General features: G+C 42.8%; 1 protein-coding gene across 1 annotated transcript in view; it reads right to left on the reverse strand.

Annotated features, from left to right (window-relative positions):
• Positions 1-10,090, reverse strand: part of SCN11A (sodium voltage-gated channel alpha subunit 11) — a 92,149-nt gene extending 82,059 nt beyond the window's left edge. Inside the window, exons 1-2 of the mRNA XM_049099908.1 lie at positions 9,963-10,090; positions 1,925-2,235 (exon numbers count right to left, since the gene is read on the reverse strand). Of these exons, the coding sequence (XP_048955865.1) occupies positions 1,925-2,197 (273 nt within the window). The 5' untranslated portion in view covers positions 2,198-2,235; positions 9,963-10,090. The remainder of the gene's footprint in view (positions 1-1,924; positions 2,236-9,962) is intronic.
• Between the last annotated feature and the right edge of the window lie 6,534 nt (positions 10,091-16,624).

Raw genomic sequence — 16,624 nt, forward strand, 5'->3', positions numbered from 1 at the left:
CAGCCACTGCCAGCCATCAACCATCCTTTGTTGAGTTGCTGGAACTAACTTGTCTGCTGGCCATCTGGCTGTAGGAAAAAATGGAGTAGGATATTTTCTGTTGCCTCTATAACAAAGGGAAATGGGCCACAGAGTTCTTTGAAAGCTATGAGCTCAGGAGCCAGAGACCCATTTTAGGGATTCCAGGCACTTCCTTTGGATATAAAGACAATTTTAGAGCAGAGAGCAAACCTCTCCTTGAGGTGGGTCACCCTAGATTAATAGGTGGCATGATATGGCTCTGCCTCTGTACCCCTTGATGTTTTATTAATGCTATCTCTGACTGCTTTAAATATTTCAACTAATGGTGTATTTAACTATACTCACCAGGGTTTTAATTATTAAAATGAGAGGCACCAACTCCTTTTGTCTGCTGAGATATCTCTACTCTGTTTTTTGTAGCTCTTCAAAATGGAAATTTCTGAAGATAGGAAGTGGCCTTAGATGACAGAAAGAGCCCTTGGGCATGAGTCCCAACTCCATCCCTTATTAGTTGTTTGGCCTGGCATAATCCACCTCCCCATCTAGTCTTTGGATTCCTTATCTGCAAGGTGGAGAGCTAACTACCACATATACCTCACATGACTACTGCGAGTACCAGGCACATACATGGAAGTCATCGGTGTGCAGAACTCTAAAATCATATCTTCTGACATAAAAGGAGAGCCCAAGATGAGAAGAGATGATTCTAGAACAGAACCTATCTTCCCAGGACTATCTGCACCACAACAAGCTGCTGTCTGCTCCAGCCTTGAGGCAGAAGACCTCCAACAGTTAACTCACACTTAACAACTCTGCCTCCAAGAAGGCCCTGGGATTCTGGGGCATAAGGAGAAGAAGAAATATTGGAGTGTTTTTGTTCCTTCATCTCTCATCCCCTTTCTTGAATTTCCCCCTCACATCTCTCTTTCCTCTATATACACAGGTCCCATTTGGTCTGGTAATTCTAGGTCTGTCCCAGGTGCAAGGACATACCAGGCAACATTGAGAGATCAATTTCATATAGTTGCCAGCAGAAAATGGTCTCAGTATCTCATATTTCTAGGACTTCTCCCCAAACTTCCTTCTTCTCTGAACTCAGACAGGTGAGGTTGGTTTTCTATTCTCTGGGGTATCACACAGTGAGATGATGATGGCAAGGTCTTCTGAGCTTCTCTTGAAAGGGGAGGACTGTCCTCACTGCCCCAGTCTTTCAAATAGCCATCAGAGGAGCCCTTTTAAGGAACTTTTACTAGAATTTCCCTGTAAGAACTACATTCAGGTTTAACACCAAGCCTATCACATATTGGCATGGGATTTACATAAAATCTCCATATGCCCAGTTGATTACCATATTCTTAGCTTCATTTATTGAATTTCTATTATGTATCATGTCGGCGTATGGCTCAGGCATCCAAAAATCTCATTTAATAGCCCAACAAACCTATAGTTAGTTGAGAGGTTTTCCAAGGAAAACTCTTATAAAACTCTTATAAAGTGCTTCCATATCACGTCCATGTTATAGGAAGCAGGCATTTTACAGATCAGAAAAATGAGGATTGGTGAAGTGACTTATCCAAAGTCAAAAAGCCAGTCACTTAAATGGCCTACACCCAATTTTTCTGACTATTAGTCCAGTCCTTTTTCCTGACACCATTTGTTTTCTCTGTTTCCTTTTTAATCTTCCTGCTGCTTCTAGTCCTCCTCTTTTTTGCCAAGACATACATTACAGAGAAAATATGAGGACTGAAAGAGGTTTTTAGTACTATGAAGGCAATGACAACTGGTGATAGCAAAGGAGAAGAACAGACATCTATCTGGGGTTTGTAGAGATCCGTGTTTGGAAATTCTTGTAATAGTCATTGTAACTGCATGGCTAGAACACCCCAGGCCCCCCTTCAACTACCTTATGATTTCTGTAGAATGGGTCCAAGTCTTCCAGGGGCCTTGCTATCAGCTCATGGGGAATATCACCATAGAGCTTGGGCAACTTCCTGGAGACCTTTAGGTCAAGCTGAGGCCGAGGCTGGGGTTCTGCTGTTGTCTTGTCTTTGCACCTCTTTTTCTCCTTTTGGATGGCAATCCTCTTCTCAATTGTAGCCAGAGTATCAGAAGTGAAGGGACGGAAATTCCGTTCATCTGGAAAGATCACTGGGTAGCATCTGTCATCCATTGTCATCCTCAAGACAGAGATAAAGAGCAGATCCTCAGAGAGCCCTGGAAGGCAAAAATCACACAGCCTGCCCTGGAATCCCACTCTCCAAGGATAATGTCATGAGAGGCTATAAGAATTAAGTGAAGTGAGCTGGCTTGGGAGCTCATTGGCTGTGGAGCAGTTCCAATGGACCTGTGGAGCAGGATACAGTAGGATTTGGGGCATTGGGAAGACCAAAGCAGGCCATCATTTCTGGACGACCTGGGCGTAAGTGGTAAGTTCAGAACAATGGGCAGAAAAAGCCCAGTCTCTAAAACTGAGACCCAAGCATTGACCAAGACAGTAAGACTGAACCCACCTAACTACTGAAATGGAGCTTGCAGATGGTGGGCAAATGGCTGCAGTGTGAACAGAAGCAGAAAGAATAGGGTATTGAGTGGGACATAACTATGGGTTGCAAAATCAAAACCATAAGTGCATGCATATTCTCACTGTTTGGTCAGCAAATATCTTAAAAGGTGATGGAATGGAAACAAAAAGGCCATAAACTTAGGCACAAACTCTTACACTAACACCCATGATTCTATGCCAACTCTTTTACTTCTGAGATCCCTCACTTCTGGTAGAAGTGAGACCCCAAGAAAGCAGAAAGGTTTTGCCAAAGCTAACAGGGTCACTCTGCTGCAGGATAATAGCTGTACTGGCCCCTATCCCTGACAGCCCTTTCTATAAGGACTTTTTTCTATAGCCTCAAGTCTAAAAGTAGGTTCTGAGAAAATGCAGTAATGCTCAGGTTAAATGCCCTTACTCCCCATGTCAATGCCAAGCATCTTCTTCCTTTCTTATTTACCTGAATGCCAATCTAATATAGATTTCCAAGGCACTCCAGAGAATTACAATGGGTAATCCAACATAGCATTGGTTTATTCATTCAGCAACCAGTGTCGGCTCGGTGTCTGTTTGGAACAGTGCTAGGCACTAACAGAGAAGAAACACTGGTCCCTCCTCCTGGTCCTACAAGTTATGCTGCCCTGAGGTAGTAGTGGAGAAGACAAATAAAAGATAGTATATTAGGGATCCCTGGGTGGCGCAGCGGTTTGGCGCCTGCCTTTGACCCAGGGCGCGATCCTGGAGACCCGGGATCGAATCCCACGTCGGGCTCCCGGTGCATGGAGCCTGCTTCTCCCTCTGCCTGTGTCTCTGCCTCTCTCTCTCTCACTGTGTGCCTATCATAAATAAATTTAAAAAAAAAATTAAAAAAAAAAAAAAGATAGTATATTACAACAAGAGTAAGACAGATGCTAATATAGGGATAAGTAGATGGTGCTATGTCTGTGCATGGGATGGGTGTCTAACTGGTCTTTGGGAATCAAGGATGATATGCCAATGCTTTAATGTCTCAGTTAAGAGACCTGAAGGGGTTGTAAGACATAGATTAAAAAAAAAAAAAGGAGGAATTAGAATGTGTAGAAGAAACAAACAGCAAGTACGGGAACCCATCGGTGAAAAAGAACATGGTTTCCATCTGCCAGGGATGGAAATTTTGTGGGATGGAAAGGCCAGATAAGGCTCCAGTCAGCATTGAGTGAGCATGTGGGGCCCTATAATCCTTAGTAAATATCATGGATTTCATCCTAAGGGTAATGGGGAATTGCTAAAGAGTGAGTTGTTGTTGTTGTTGTTACAGAGGAGTAACACTATCAGGTTTTAAAAATATATATATCCCTCTTATTGATGAGAATGGATAGGACTTAGGATGAGGGGCTGATGGAAGTGAGGAGTTGGACCTACAGAGATTGTTGCAACAATCACAACCACTGAGGATTACCTAATGGAGTAGTGGATCTGATAGTCACTTAAGAAATAAACTTGACAAGTGATTTATGGGGAGGGAGAGATTTGAGGGACAAGAAGGAGCTGAGGTTCCTGGTGTGGGCAGCTGGGTCAACATGGTGCTGCTCACTCAGAGAGCATTGCGTTTAGGGGCCATGATCAAGGCAACATATGTGTCTTTAAACACACTAAGGGTAATGTGATGCCCATAATGTGAATCATATGTCAACTGAAATGACATAGGGAACCTAGATTCACTGCATTCTGTTCCATGCATTCAGGGTCAAGCTCTTTATGGATGTACCTGGATGATGGAGTTGGCCACACTACTTAAATTACTCTCTCTCTCTTCCCACTCACCCATCCACTTCTCTTCCCCTCCATTCCACTTCCCTCTCTCTCATAAATATATATGATTGAATTGGTATAAATTAAGTGGGAATATAATTATACTCTACTATATTTGGTTCTAGAACTCATGAAAGACATGTGAGACAGGGATGAAGTTCTCTGCAGTTAACAGCATATGGATATTAGTTGATCCTAGAAAATAGATGAGCCTAGAAAGACCCTGGATGGCAAAAACTAGACCTTATGCTAAGGTACAACAAGGAATCCAGTGCAGGACTGCTATCATAATAAGGAGACTCTTAAGGAAGAAACTGGACACTCTGCCCCTATTGTTCTGACCCTGGGGATATTTTGCTCAGTCTCTAGAAAAAAGAGACTTGATGGAAATAAGTAACACAAAATAATGTGCGCAGAAACTGTGCACAATAAAATTTGTTATAGATGCTGAAATAAGAACCACATGTTAGAGTTAACACTGAAAACTACAAAAATTGACCCAGGAATAAGAGGACTTAATTATCAACCCAAATAAATCTGACAAAATAAAATCACATGCAGTAAAATTTTCTTAATAACTGAAAAAATTGACAAAAGAATCAAATATTTTTAATAAAAGCAGACTCAAGATTGAACTGTAGGAATACAGGCTGTGCATGCAAAATTAATTAAATTAATAAAAATCAATATGGTATAGTTGGTAAAATTTGAAATGATTCAAATCTTCATTATGAAATTTATACTCTAAATACTTAATTCTGAAAATTTTCCTGTACAGAAAATAGATCATATTATATGGAAAATTGGTTGAAGAATTAAACTGGCTAAAGTGCAATGCTTTCCCAAGCTTCACTAATAATCAAGTGTGATGGCCAATTTTTCAGACTCTGAATGACTCTTTACAAAAAAAAAGTATTTGAATATATGCTTCCAAACAATGAAAAGAGAATGCAAAAAATGGAATCCAAAAAAATCCAAAACATAAGTGTACCTAATCCAAGAGTCCAATAAAAAAAAAATTCCAGGGTAACTGCACTACAATCAGCTTAAAAACAATTGATCCAACTAGAATTAGAAGTCAGACAGCCCTAAGAAAAACCTTTCGAAGGGAGAAGAAATGGGTAGGAAATATCAGAAAGGGAGACAGAACATGAAGACTCCTAACTCTGGGAAACGAACTACGGGTGGTGGAAGGGGAGGAGGGTGGGGAGTGGGGGTGAATGGGTGACGGGCACTGAGGGGGGCACTTGACGGGATGAGCACTGGGTGTTATTCTGTATGTTGGTAAATTGAACACCAATAAAAAATAAATTTATTATAAAAAAAAACTTTCGAGATTGAAGTAAATTCTCTGTAACAAATAACATGATTAAACAACTGATTTCTTAATAGGTAAAAAAGAAAGGCATTGAAACAATAGCTCTTTGGAAGTCAGGTTTTACATATGATGCCAACTAAATGGCTTGAGCAGTTGATAGAAATAAAAAAGAAAGTCCGAAAAAAAAATAAAGAAAGAAAAAGAAAAAGAAAAAAAAAGAAAGTCCGGAGGTGCCTGGGTGACTCAGTAGTTAATGCATCTGCCTTTGGCTCAGGTTATGGTCCCAGGGTCCTAGGATCCAGTCTGGCTCCCTGCTCAGCAGGGAGTCTGCTTCTTCCTCTCCCTCTGCCCCTCTCCGTGCTTTCTCATGTTCATGTGCACACTCTCTCTCTCAAATAAATAAAATCTTTAAAAAAAAAAAAAGTTGGGATCCCTGGGTGGCGCAGCGGTTTGGCGCCTGTCTTTGGCCCAGGGCGCGATCCTGGAGACCCAGGATCGAATCCCACGTCGGGCTCCCGGTGCATGGAGCCTGCTTCTCCCTCTGCCTATGTCTCTGCCTCTCTCTCTCCCTCTCCGTGTGACTATCATAAATAAATAAAAATTTAAAAAAAAAAAAAAGTTCACTTGACCTTGACATTTAGGACATTCTTCTTCATGCAGTCAGAGTTCATCCCCTTCTCTATGGGTCCAAATGTAGTACTTGGTTTTAGAGACTAGAAGCTACAAAATCATTGCATCATAAAAGTTATATACCAGTTTTTAATTTTAACAATCATCCTATAGATAAAGCAGAATTTATTACAATTACAGAATAGAATTCAAAAGATATAAATGTTATAAGATGTTTTTGCAGGCTAGAGTTGGAAAGCAAAGATGAAGGGAGGCTCTGAGCCACCAATTTCCTCATCTTAAACACCTGGAGAATCAAGATATTCTATCAAAGGCCGACAGATCAAGCAATCGACTCTAAGTCTAACCCTTAAAATTATGCAAGTAACCAAGCGCAACACCAAATGAAAAATATACTAAGTAGGGGATCCCTGGGTGGCGCAGCGGTTTGGCGCCTGCCTTTGGCCCAGGGCGCGATCCTGAAGACCCGGGGTCAAATCCCATGTCGGGCTCCCGGTGCCTGTGTCTTTGCCTCTCTCCCTCTCTCTCTCTGTGACTATCATAAATAAATAAAAATTAAAAAAAAAAAAAAAGAAAAATATACTAAGTAGCAGAAAGCGGAGGAATCACGAGGACAGCAGAAGGCTTACTGTCGCACTAAATTCCTCATCTTGCACAGGGACAATTCGATAACTGCTACTTAACCTTGACAAATCAAGAAATAGAAGCTTAAGAGAATCAATGAGAGTTAACTAGACAATGGCCAGCACACTAAAAAACTAAAAGGGTTAAAAGTGGAAATGAGGATACAGGCAGAGGTGGGGACATTTTATTTTTCATGTGAGACCCCACACAGCATTTCTTCCTTCTCAGTTATTTGAATTATGTGCATATAAGTGTTACTTTTGCAGATTTGCAAAAGGACCATAAAAATCCTTCCAGGGCTCCAAATATCCTCGGATTTAACCTAGAGAGTCAAAATATCGGTTACAGTGACAGGTTCTAAATCTGAGTCATAAAGAAAGGAAGCATAATCTCAATTTGCAGTCCGAACCAAGAGGCCTGCACTATATGGATCATGATTTCACATGGGAAACCGCAGTGACAGGAAGGCCCATGCAGAGGCTCTGAGGTGAGAGACCTCCCTGAGGTGAGGCACTAGATTGCAAGGGAGGTGGGAGTTACCCATCAGAAGCTCCGCTTCTGTTCCTCTGAGGACTGGCCCCCAGCAGGCTCACAGGCTCACTCCCCCTGAATAGCCAGAAGACAAGCACTCATCCTGGAAAGAGGGCTGAGGCGTCACCTCCCTAAGCAGAGACTCTAAATTCCTCAAGAATTCACTTGCAGTGAAGATTAGGTAGCTCCAGGCTTTACTTCCAATCTTCAGCCCTGATAGAGCTCCAATTGCTCACTCATTCATGCACTGGGTGCTGGAAATACAAAATGATTTAAAACTCTATCCCAGCCCTCGAGGCTCTTACAATGGCATGGGGAATTAGGTGAGTCAAGGATGAAGGACAAAACCATACAGTGAGTGTGACTGCACTAGAGGGAACTTTAGGAGCCCAGAAAACAATGTGGTAATGAAGAATCACGTGGACCCCTCAGTGGGATCCCCTGAACTCTGGCTTCTGGTTGGGTTTGGCCAATGGGAGGCCCCAGCAAGAGATCCAGAGGATGGTGAAGAGTGAAGTCAGGGTCTTCCTCTCCACCTCTCTCCCCAGTGGCAGCCATGCCCCACAGCTGCTGCCAGGTGACCCATCCATAGGGCTCTCTCTGGTTTTACAACACCCTCCTCCCCTGACCCTTTCAGATGTGGGTGCCATTACACCCACATTCTCACCACACCTGAAAACTGTACCCTCACTGTATCCTGTTACTGAACTCTGCTTGCATTTAAAAAGTGTTCCTTTAATAAAATATCCTCAAAATGCCCAGTTTGAATGTACCATCTGTTTCCTGCCAGAGCCCTGGCTGATAGAATCATCCATTAAATAAAATTGAGAAAACAAGAAAAGGAAATGATCACCCACAAATCAAAGCCACCCAGCACATGCAAGTATTAACATTTTGATATATTTCTTTTCAGCAATCTTTGGGTCCATATATGTACATAGCTGGCATTGTCATGCATACACAACTTTACATTATGAACTTTCCAATTAATGTGATATTACAAACATTTTTACAATGATAACTATCATTTAATGGCATCTACCTTGTTCCAGGCAAAAACTTAAGTGTGTTAACATTACATTATCTCATTTAATTCTAAGAACAATCTCATGAGATAAATATTATCCTTGGGGATTTCTGAAAGGAAATATTCATCTGCAATGAAGCTGAATTATTTGTGGCTTTCTCTTAGGAGGCAGAGGTTTTAAACTTATACCTTCTTAGAACAGTGTTTCTCTCTAGTTTTCTCTGTCAGTAAGAAGCCAAACCAGACAATCTGATCCTCACGCTTTACCTTAACCAGTAGGGGAAGTCACTGGGCAAGTCGCCAGAGGTTTGCAACAACACACTCAAAACATTTCAATGTGGATCTGGTCCACAAAACTTGAAACACCACACTGACGCTAATAAGAGCTATAAACTAGGGGTTAAGCACAGGGCCAAATGTTTTAAATAGATTATCTCTCATAATCTCTCCTAACTTCCCAGGAAATCTACATTCTACAGAAGAAAACATGAGGATTTAGAGAAATTGAGATACTTGTCTATAATCACATAAGGAAGTGCTAGACAATCTCAATCCCAAGTAATCACCACCATGCAATCCACCTACCTGCCTAGTTCTTCATACTCCAAGCTAAGACATCTCAAGAAGGTGAGAGAAGAGAGTCAGGAGGTGAGCCACACCGATTCCAGCTGGACTGGGTGGGGCCTCTGATACCCTCACTGTGTGACGTGTTTCCCAGGACATCAGCCTCACTGCCACCTCCTCATTCACCTGTCAATCATTCCACCTCCCCCACCATGATACCCTCCCATCCACCCAACACAGAAGCCCAGTGGTAATGTGCCCTATAAGATGCCCCTTTGTCCATTTCGGTGGTCTAAACAGCAATATCTTAGCTTTGTTGACACAGAAGCCATGTCCGTTAATACGGGTTACAAAAAAATAATACCTCATAAGAAAATTAGAAAACAAATGAACATGAACAGACTTTAACACAATAGATCCCAATCCAAAATCAATCCCAGATTGATTAGCTTGTCAGCTCTTCAGAAAAAAAATTTAAGTGTACATTAATTTCTGATTAAGTTAATTGGCCATAGGGAACTCAGAAACTATTTGGAGGATTTGCACCATAGTTTCAGAATATAGGATTTGAGCATATCTTTTCTAGAAAACGCCATTCAAACAAAGTCCAGTGTTGTGAGTACCTAGCAAGCCAGGCAGCCATCTCCCGTTCCCATGGCCCCAGGTCTTCACAGAGCACTTGAAAGGAGAACCACTCCCATGGACCCCATCATTGGAGCCATGTATCTTGTACCTGGTCCTTGACTCCGATTTGAGCAGGACATGACTACAAAAGGCCTATACTACATCCTGATGGTAAAAAAAAAAAAAAAAAAAAAAAAAAAAAAAAAAAAAAAACAGAGCAAGTTCCATAATGACAGGTCTAGCCTTGAAAGCACAGAAGAATAGGGCTGCCACCAGCCCAGAGGACTTACCTGCCTTGGTAAGGTGGCTCCAAACAGCAACCCCAGTGGCACCTCTCAAAGCTCTCCACAGAACAAGTCCCTCAGAGTCAGAGCTCCTGCTCCTGGCTGTTGGAGGCCTTCTGGGAGGGGCGGCTCGGAAGCTGGGTGGAGAGCGTGAGGAAGGCAAATGGGAACACGGCCAAAGTGATTTTAAAGAATCGTGTAGGAAACCCTGTAACTGGAGAAGTGACTGAGATGGTACTTACATTTATACTTTGGAAGCATCTGCCTTTAATCAGTGCTTAATCTAACTCTGCAGAAAGCATCATTAATAAAGAAACAGGTTGTTTTTTTCTTTGGCTCATCCAAGTGGGTGAGAGAACAGCGAAGAGTCTATCTGAAAAGCCATGCTGGGCTTCTGTAAGCAGTTTAGCAGCTTAGCCTGTAGGCCAACTAACCTAGGCACTCTAGGGTTTCACCCCCCAAAACCCCAAGGCCCACAATGTGAAATTGTTCATAAGGTACCCAGTCAGCTGCTCCTCCTTTCTTTTCTCTTGTGCCATCAACACTGGGGGTTCAGACCTATGAAAATACATGCTTGCCTATGTGGCTGTCATAAGGGACACCAAGAAAATCCCTTGGCCACCAAAGCAATTCCACAATGGATTTGTCATCAAACCCCAAATTCCATCAAGTTAGCTTTTGTTTTGTTAATTCTTGGAGACAACTTAGATCTCTTTGGGAAGTGTCACACGATAAGCTATTTTCAGTTGTTGTCACCTTCCAGAGGCTGACAGCCAACAGGGATAAACAATGCAAGATGGGTGTTTACATGGAGGCAGGAGATAGGAAGTAGGTGTTTAAAGGAGTATTGGATTAGAATTACAAGCAGATTTTGGTCCTGCCAGAAGTGGCACTGAACACTAGTCAAAAGAACTGGGCATAAATCCCAGCTCTACCACTAAAGCTGCATGATATTGGATGAAGCACTCAATTTCTCTGAGCCTTAATTTTCTTTGCATAAAAGGGGATAATTCTTTCAAACTTCCTCAGTCTTAAGAAGCAAATGTGGTAATAGCTATAAAAACACTCTGCAAACACTGGATATAAGTATCTTCATTTTCAAGAAGGAAAAAGCCTGGTTGCTTTTTTTCCCCCAACTGACTCAACACCTAGATCCCACGCAGAGAAAATGAAATCACAGACATAGGATTAGTACCAGGCTTGGCACAATGTATAGGCCCCGACTTTTTTTAAGCAGTGATCAGAAATTCTAAATCCCTGTCTGATTTCAGTATGATTCTCGGAATAAGAGAAGACCAAAGAATAGGAGAAGTACCTAGAATTAATAAATAAGTATTTTTTTATATGGATAAAAACGTGTGTATCCGAAGAGGTAAAGGAAGCCTCCAAATCCATTATCTTAAAAGGTCCTAGCCTTTTTAAATATAAACTCTTTGCAAATATTATTTTCCTAAGCCATTAAGTCATTTTCTGACTTCCCACTATGAAGTTTCAGAGAGCATCCTGGCTTCATCTTCAAGGTAAATACAAATGATTCCAAACATAAGGACTTTCAAAGAGTTATACACCATCACCGGCCACCCAAGCAGTATGGGGTTTGCATTCAGGACTTTTCCCAGACTCATCTCTCCAGTGGAGAACTTGGGGAAGGAAATTTGCATTTGAAAGCTGGAACAGAGTCTCTTTGTTGAGCCCTCATAATAAGAGGATGCTAACATCAGCAAAGGGTCAGGATGCCCCTACATTTGCATTCCTGGAGCCATTACACGTTGTCACCTAACTCTTGGGTGCTAGCAAGCAGCAAGACCCTGCCAGTCTGTCTTGTCATCTGATAAGCTGACCAGCATCAACATCAGTGCCCAAGTCAGGATCATCAGCTTTAGCAGCAGCCACATGTCTATCTGTTTATCTAGCAAACATGACATTGAACCTCCACTATTGCAGAACATCTGGAAATACCAAAATAAGACCTAAGTCCTTAAGGAGCATGAAGTCTGCTGCATGAGAAAGAAAGATGTACAAAGAACAATAGCAAGAAAGAGGGCATCAAGGAGCTGCAAGCAAGATGCAAACAGAGGTCTTCACAGAAGGGAGTAAGGAGCAACTCATTTTGGGAAGGCTTCCAAGAGGAGATAGGATTTGAGGTGAGGCTGAGATGATGAATGAGAACTCAATATGCAGAGCAAGTAGGGATGGGCTTTCCAGGAAAAGCCTGAGCAAGGACACACAGGCCCAGGACAGGACATGTGTAGAGAATCTCAAGTGGTTCCATGAGGATGGAGTAGTGACAAGGAAAGGGGACAAAAGAAGAGGAGAATTTGCATGGCCTTGCATACCACTCGAACACCACTAAGGAGTTTGAACTTGAACTTGTATTGAATCACAGGTATGGCACTGGCACAGTCTTAAGCTGCTGATAATGTATAACCACTAACTCTTCTGTTTCCCTGATAGGCACCACCACTGGTATCTCACTGACAATAAGACATCCATGCAAATAAACAATGTTCATGGATAATGCTGAGGGTGTGACATATACCACAGCAGGTACGGCAGCCAGAGTGAATGGAACATTTGTGGGAAAACTTGGAGAGAGCAAACCAACCAAGGGGAGCCAACTGGCTCTGATTGATTTAGCTGAAATCAGAGGTGGTCTAAGGAAACATAGCAGTGGAACCAAAAGCAGCTGCTCTACTCAGAAACCTCCTAAAAGCTGGTTCCTGTATATTTTGCCCTCTCCAATGCCACAGAGTCAGCCAACAGCTTTCACATACATGTAGAGACTGAGCAAAGGTTTCAATGTCCAGTTCCCAAGATCTCCTGCAACACAAGAGTAAAGACTGCTGCATCCTCTAACTTCCAGAGTTCATTCCTGGCACCTGAATTTAGCATTTAGTACACTGTGCTTCCACTTTCTGATATGTATGCTGATATGATGTGTTCTTCTGACATGTAATATTGAGGAGTCTTTTAGTTGCAAGTAACAAAATCCTAGTATATAGTATAAGCAGAAAAGAGACTTTATTGGCAAGGATCACAGGTGTCACATAGAATCCAAGGGAAGAAATGCTGTGGACCCTCACAGAATAGAACCAAAAACTGAAGAATGATTCCTGCAGGAAACTCAAGAAACTCTGCCTCTCTTTGTCTCCTGTTTCTGTTGCTATTCCCCAGCCTCTATGCTCCCTTTTTCTATTCTATACTAGCTTTCTGTGTCATTGACCTGACAGAAAATGACCATTCTTAACCACTGTGTTTAAATGCAGAGCCCTTTCTTTCTGGGATACGAAATCCCTGGGAAGCACCTGAATGATCTCATTTGGCCCCAGGACCTGACTCTGAACCAATCAACAGAGATCAGGAAGATGGAGGTAGGGCAGCTCCCACTGCCAACCTGAGGATGAATCCAGGAGGAGCAGCTCCAAGAGAACGCCCAAATGGAAACAGCACCAACATCACAATGTTTTAAGTATTAAATGAGGCAACGTGTATGAACTTCTCTTTGTAAAGTCTTAAATGTTGTACAAAGATAAAATTTTATGATTCTTTGGGAACCAAAAGACCTGGCCTTGAATCCTACCGTGTTGTGCCACCTAAAAGCCATGTGATCTCTTTTTAAAATTTCTCTAAATCTTGGTTTCTTCATCCAGAAATGGCACTGATAACAGCTACTATCCACAGCATTCATAAGACTTAAATGATCAGGAGATACCACTTTGTGAACTGTAAAGTGCAAGCTAAAATAAATGTAAGTGAGTGTGGTAAGAGTCAGTGTTCACATATGTGATTGCCCACTAGCAACAGTGTCCTTACCACCCCACCCTCACAGATGCAAATATACACACAATGCAAATTCTTTGTACCTACCACAGCCCCTACCACATTTAAGCAGCAGCAAGTAGTAGCTACAGTGGATTGCTTATTTGTGTAGGAGGGAGAGAGAAATAGGTGGAGGAAGGCAGGGAGGGAGGGAGAGAACAAGGCAGGCAGACAGGCATGCCGCCAGCCTGAGGCTGGGATAGGTGGCCAAGTCTATATGGAAGCCCAGTGAAGGGACTGGCTGGAAGTCAAAAAGGATATAATTAACTTAAGAATCACAATAAACTTGTACCCACACTTAATAGGTTTCAAATATTTTCTCAATTTACCCTGGCTTCATCCTTCTCGATTTGCCCTTATTGAGGAGGCAGGGAATGGAAAAAGGCAAGGAAAATTCTTAAAGAGACAGCAGTCCTACACCTATAAACAAGAGGAGCTGGTGGCCTGCAAGACATCAGACCTCTGCAGCCACTCCTCAGAGAACACATAGCGGAGGGGAGTTGAGCTGTAGGGTCAGGGAGAAATACACCTGACCTATGAAGCTGCCTTGACTGACCTCCCTCCCCACCACCCCTCCTGGCTGCTCCCCCTCCTCAACTCTCCTCTCCAGCAGCCCTTAAACCCTTAGAGGCTGAAGGAGGTCTCAGGGCTGCAGATGAGTGTCCCTTGAAGAATTCAGGCAGGTTTGCCTCATGATGCCCTAGTTTGTTTTGTCATTTCAGCTTTTTCTGTGCTTTTTCCTGACTGGGCAGAAAATGGATGTTGGTATTTCTGGAGCAAATTTAAAGCCATCTGGAAATGAATTCACAATGTGCACAGAAGAGAAACAAGGTCTTCTGAGGTTCAAGTTCAGAAACAGAATGACTGGGTGTCACAGGAGGAGTTGGAAGACCCTCCTGGCCTCAGGTTAAGTGCTTCACACCAAAACCTCAACTTGATGATACTCAGTTCTCTTTAAAATCCTGAGCATAGTAGCTCCCCTGGCTATCTCCAGGTGGCCCGACCAAAACCTCTGGGAGTACTGGAGCCTGTGGCCATCAGTGGCCATCTAAAGAATGTATCCTTTTATCTGTAGCACAGATGTTAGCTGTCTGTCCCTCTTCTGTCTCCTGGACCCCTACTGCTGGACCCCTTGCTTCTGGCCCTGGGGGAATCTTTCTTGGCCTTCCCCAGCCCCATTGGGCTTTCAATTCTTTTTATTCCCTTCAGTTTCCTACCATCTTTCCTCTCAAGAATGAGGCAAATTTCTTTCCATGCCTTGAGCATAACAGTTTGAAAGATGCTCCCTATTTTTTTATATGCATGCCCTTGGGTCTCATCTGCCATCTCAAGCAATTTATCTGAGTTTTTCTTTCAAATAAATAATATGTTCTCTGCAAAAGAAATTTTAGTAAAGAATATGCCTCCACCTGATGGGATTGCCGTAATTTGGAATTAGAGGTAATACTGTCTTATTTTGTTTGTTGTCAATTTTACATTTAATTTTAGAAATTAAAATGGATAAAAGAAATCTTAATTAATTTTTGAGGCCTTATTTGAGACAGGTTAGTCTTAAAAGACACCATGAAGTGAGTATGTATATATAGATTCCCAGATGACTAGAAAGTCAAACCACTGGGGTCCTTCTGTAGTTTCTCCCCTTCTGTTCCTCTCCACTTTCTAGAATTATCTATGTCCTGACCAGTCCAACCTGTCAGCATCTTTGCCCCTTAAGGTCAGTAAGACCACTCCCCCACAAGACTGAGCATGAATTTCTTTCTCAGAAGGGGTCAGGTCAATGGGCAGTAGGTGCACCCTGACCATGGGGCCTTCAATGTACTCCTAGAGCCCTGGGACCTTGCTCAAGAGAAAGAGCCTGTATGGGTCTCTCTTTGCCCCTCTGAAGGCCCAAGCTCTCCTACCTCTACATACTTTGGCATATGTTCCAGCATCAGGGAGCCCAACACACCTCAACATGAGGACAGAGCTGCTACCAGGGTCCCTGTGGGGGACTGAGGGTCTCATAGCCTCAGTAATTCAAAGCCATAGTCCCTGTTGCCCTAATTCTATTATTATCACCCCAGGCCCAAATCCAGAACACAATTGTCTGATGAGGATCCCTGAAATCCCAGGTATGCATTCACACTCACTCATACATATACACAGAGAAAGAGGGAGAGAACCAAGAAGAACAGAGATGTGAAAGTAAGTAAGATGCAGAAAACCTAAGGTTTCATTGGGACCACTACTTGATTTCTTCTGTAAGGTTGGGCTTCACACACCCCAAACACCATGGGGCTAAGAAAGGAAGGCTCACAGACCAGGTGATCCCAAGGGGAGACAAACCAGCAAGCAGGCAGACAAATGGCCACCCTGAGTGGCACTGGCCTGGCTGAGGCTCACCTCCCTGACCTTACTTACCTACTCTTGTGTCATTTAGAGGCTCATGCCCAAATCCATACCGGTGCTCCTGCTGGGCCCCTGCATGGACTGCCCTCTCCCCTACCTGCTCCCTGAATCCATGCCAACATTCAGAACTTAGCTGAAGCTCTCTTCTCTAGGGAGCTTTTCTCATAGCGAGGTTTTACTTTGGTGACATTGATTGTACTCCACTTCCTCCTCAGACCATTTCATGTTGGATGAGCCTCATCAACCCAGTTAGGTTTAAGGCTGCTCCAGGGCAAAATTTGTGTCCTCTTTCCTTGCATCAATCAGCACCCAGCCTGGAGTTCATGTTCATAAATTAACATTCAAGTCCCCTATTAAATGAAATGAAGGAAGCTAGATGAGAGATGGCTCAGCTGCTTCCAGAAAGACACTTGCGCTTCAGAGCTCGAGGAAAACAGGAGGAGGGCGGGAGAGAGGGAGAG

This window comes from Canis lupus, chromosome 23 (genome assembly GCF_003254725.2).
Source record: "Canis lupus dingo isolate Sandy chromosome 23, ASM325472v2, whole genome shotgun sequence".
In the NCBI taxonomy this organism is placed as follows: Eukaryota; Metazoa; Chordata; class Mammalia; order Carnivora; family Canidae; genus Canis; species Canis lupus.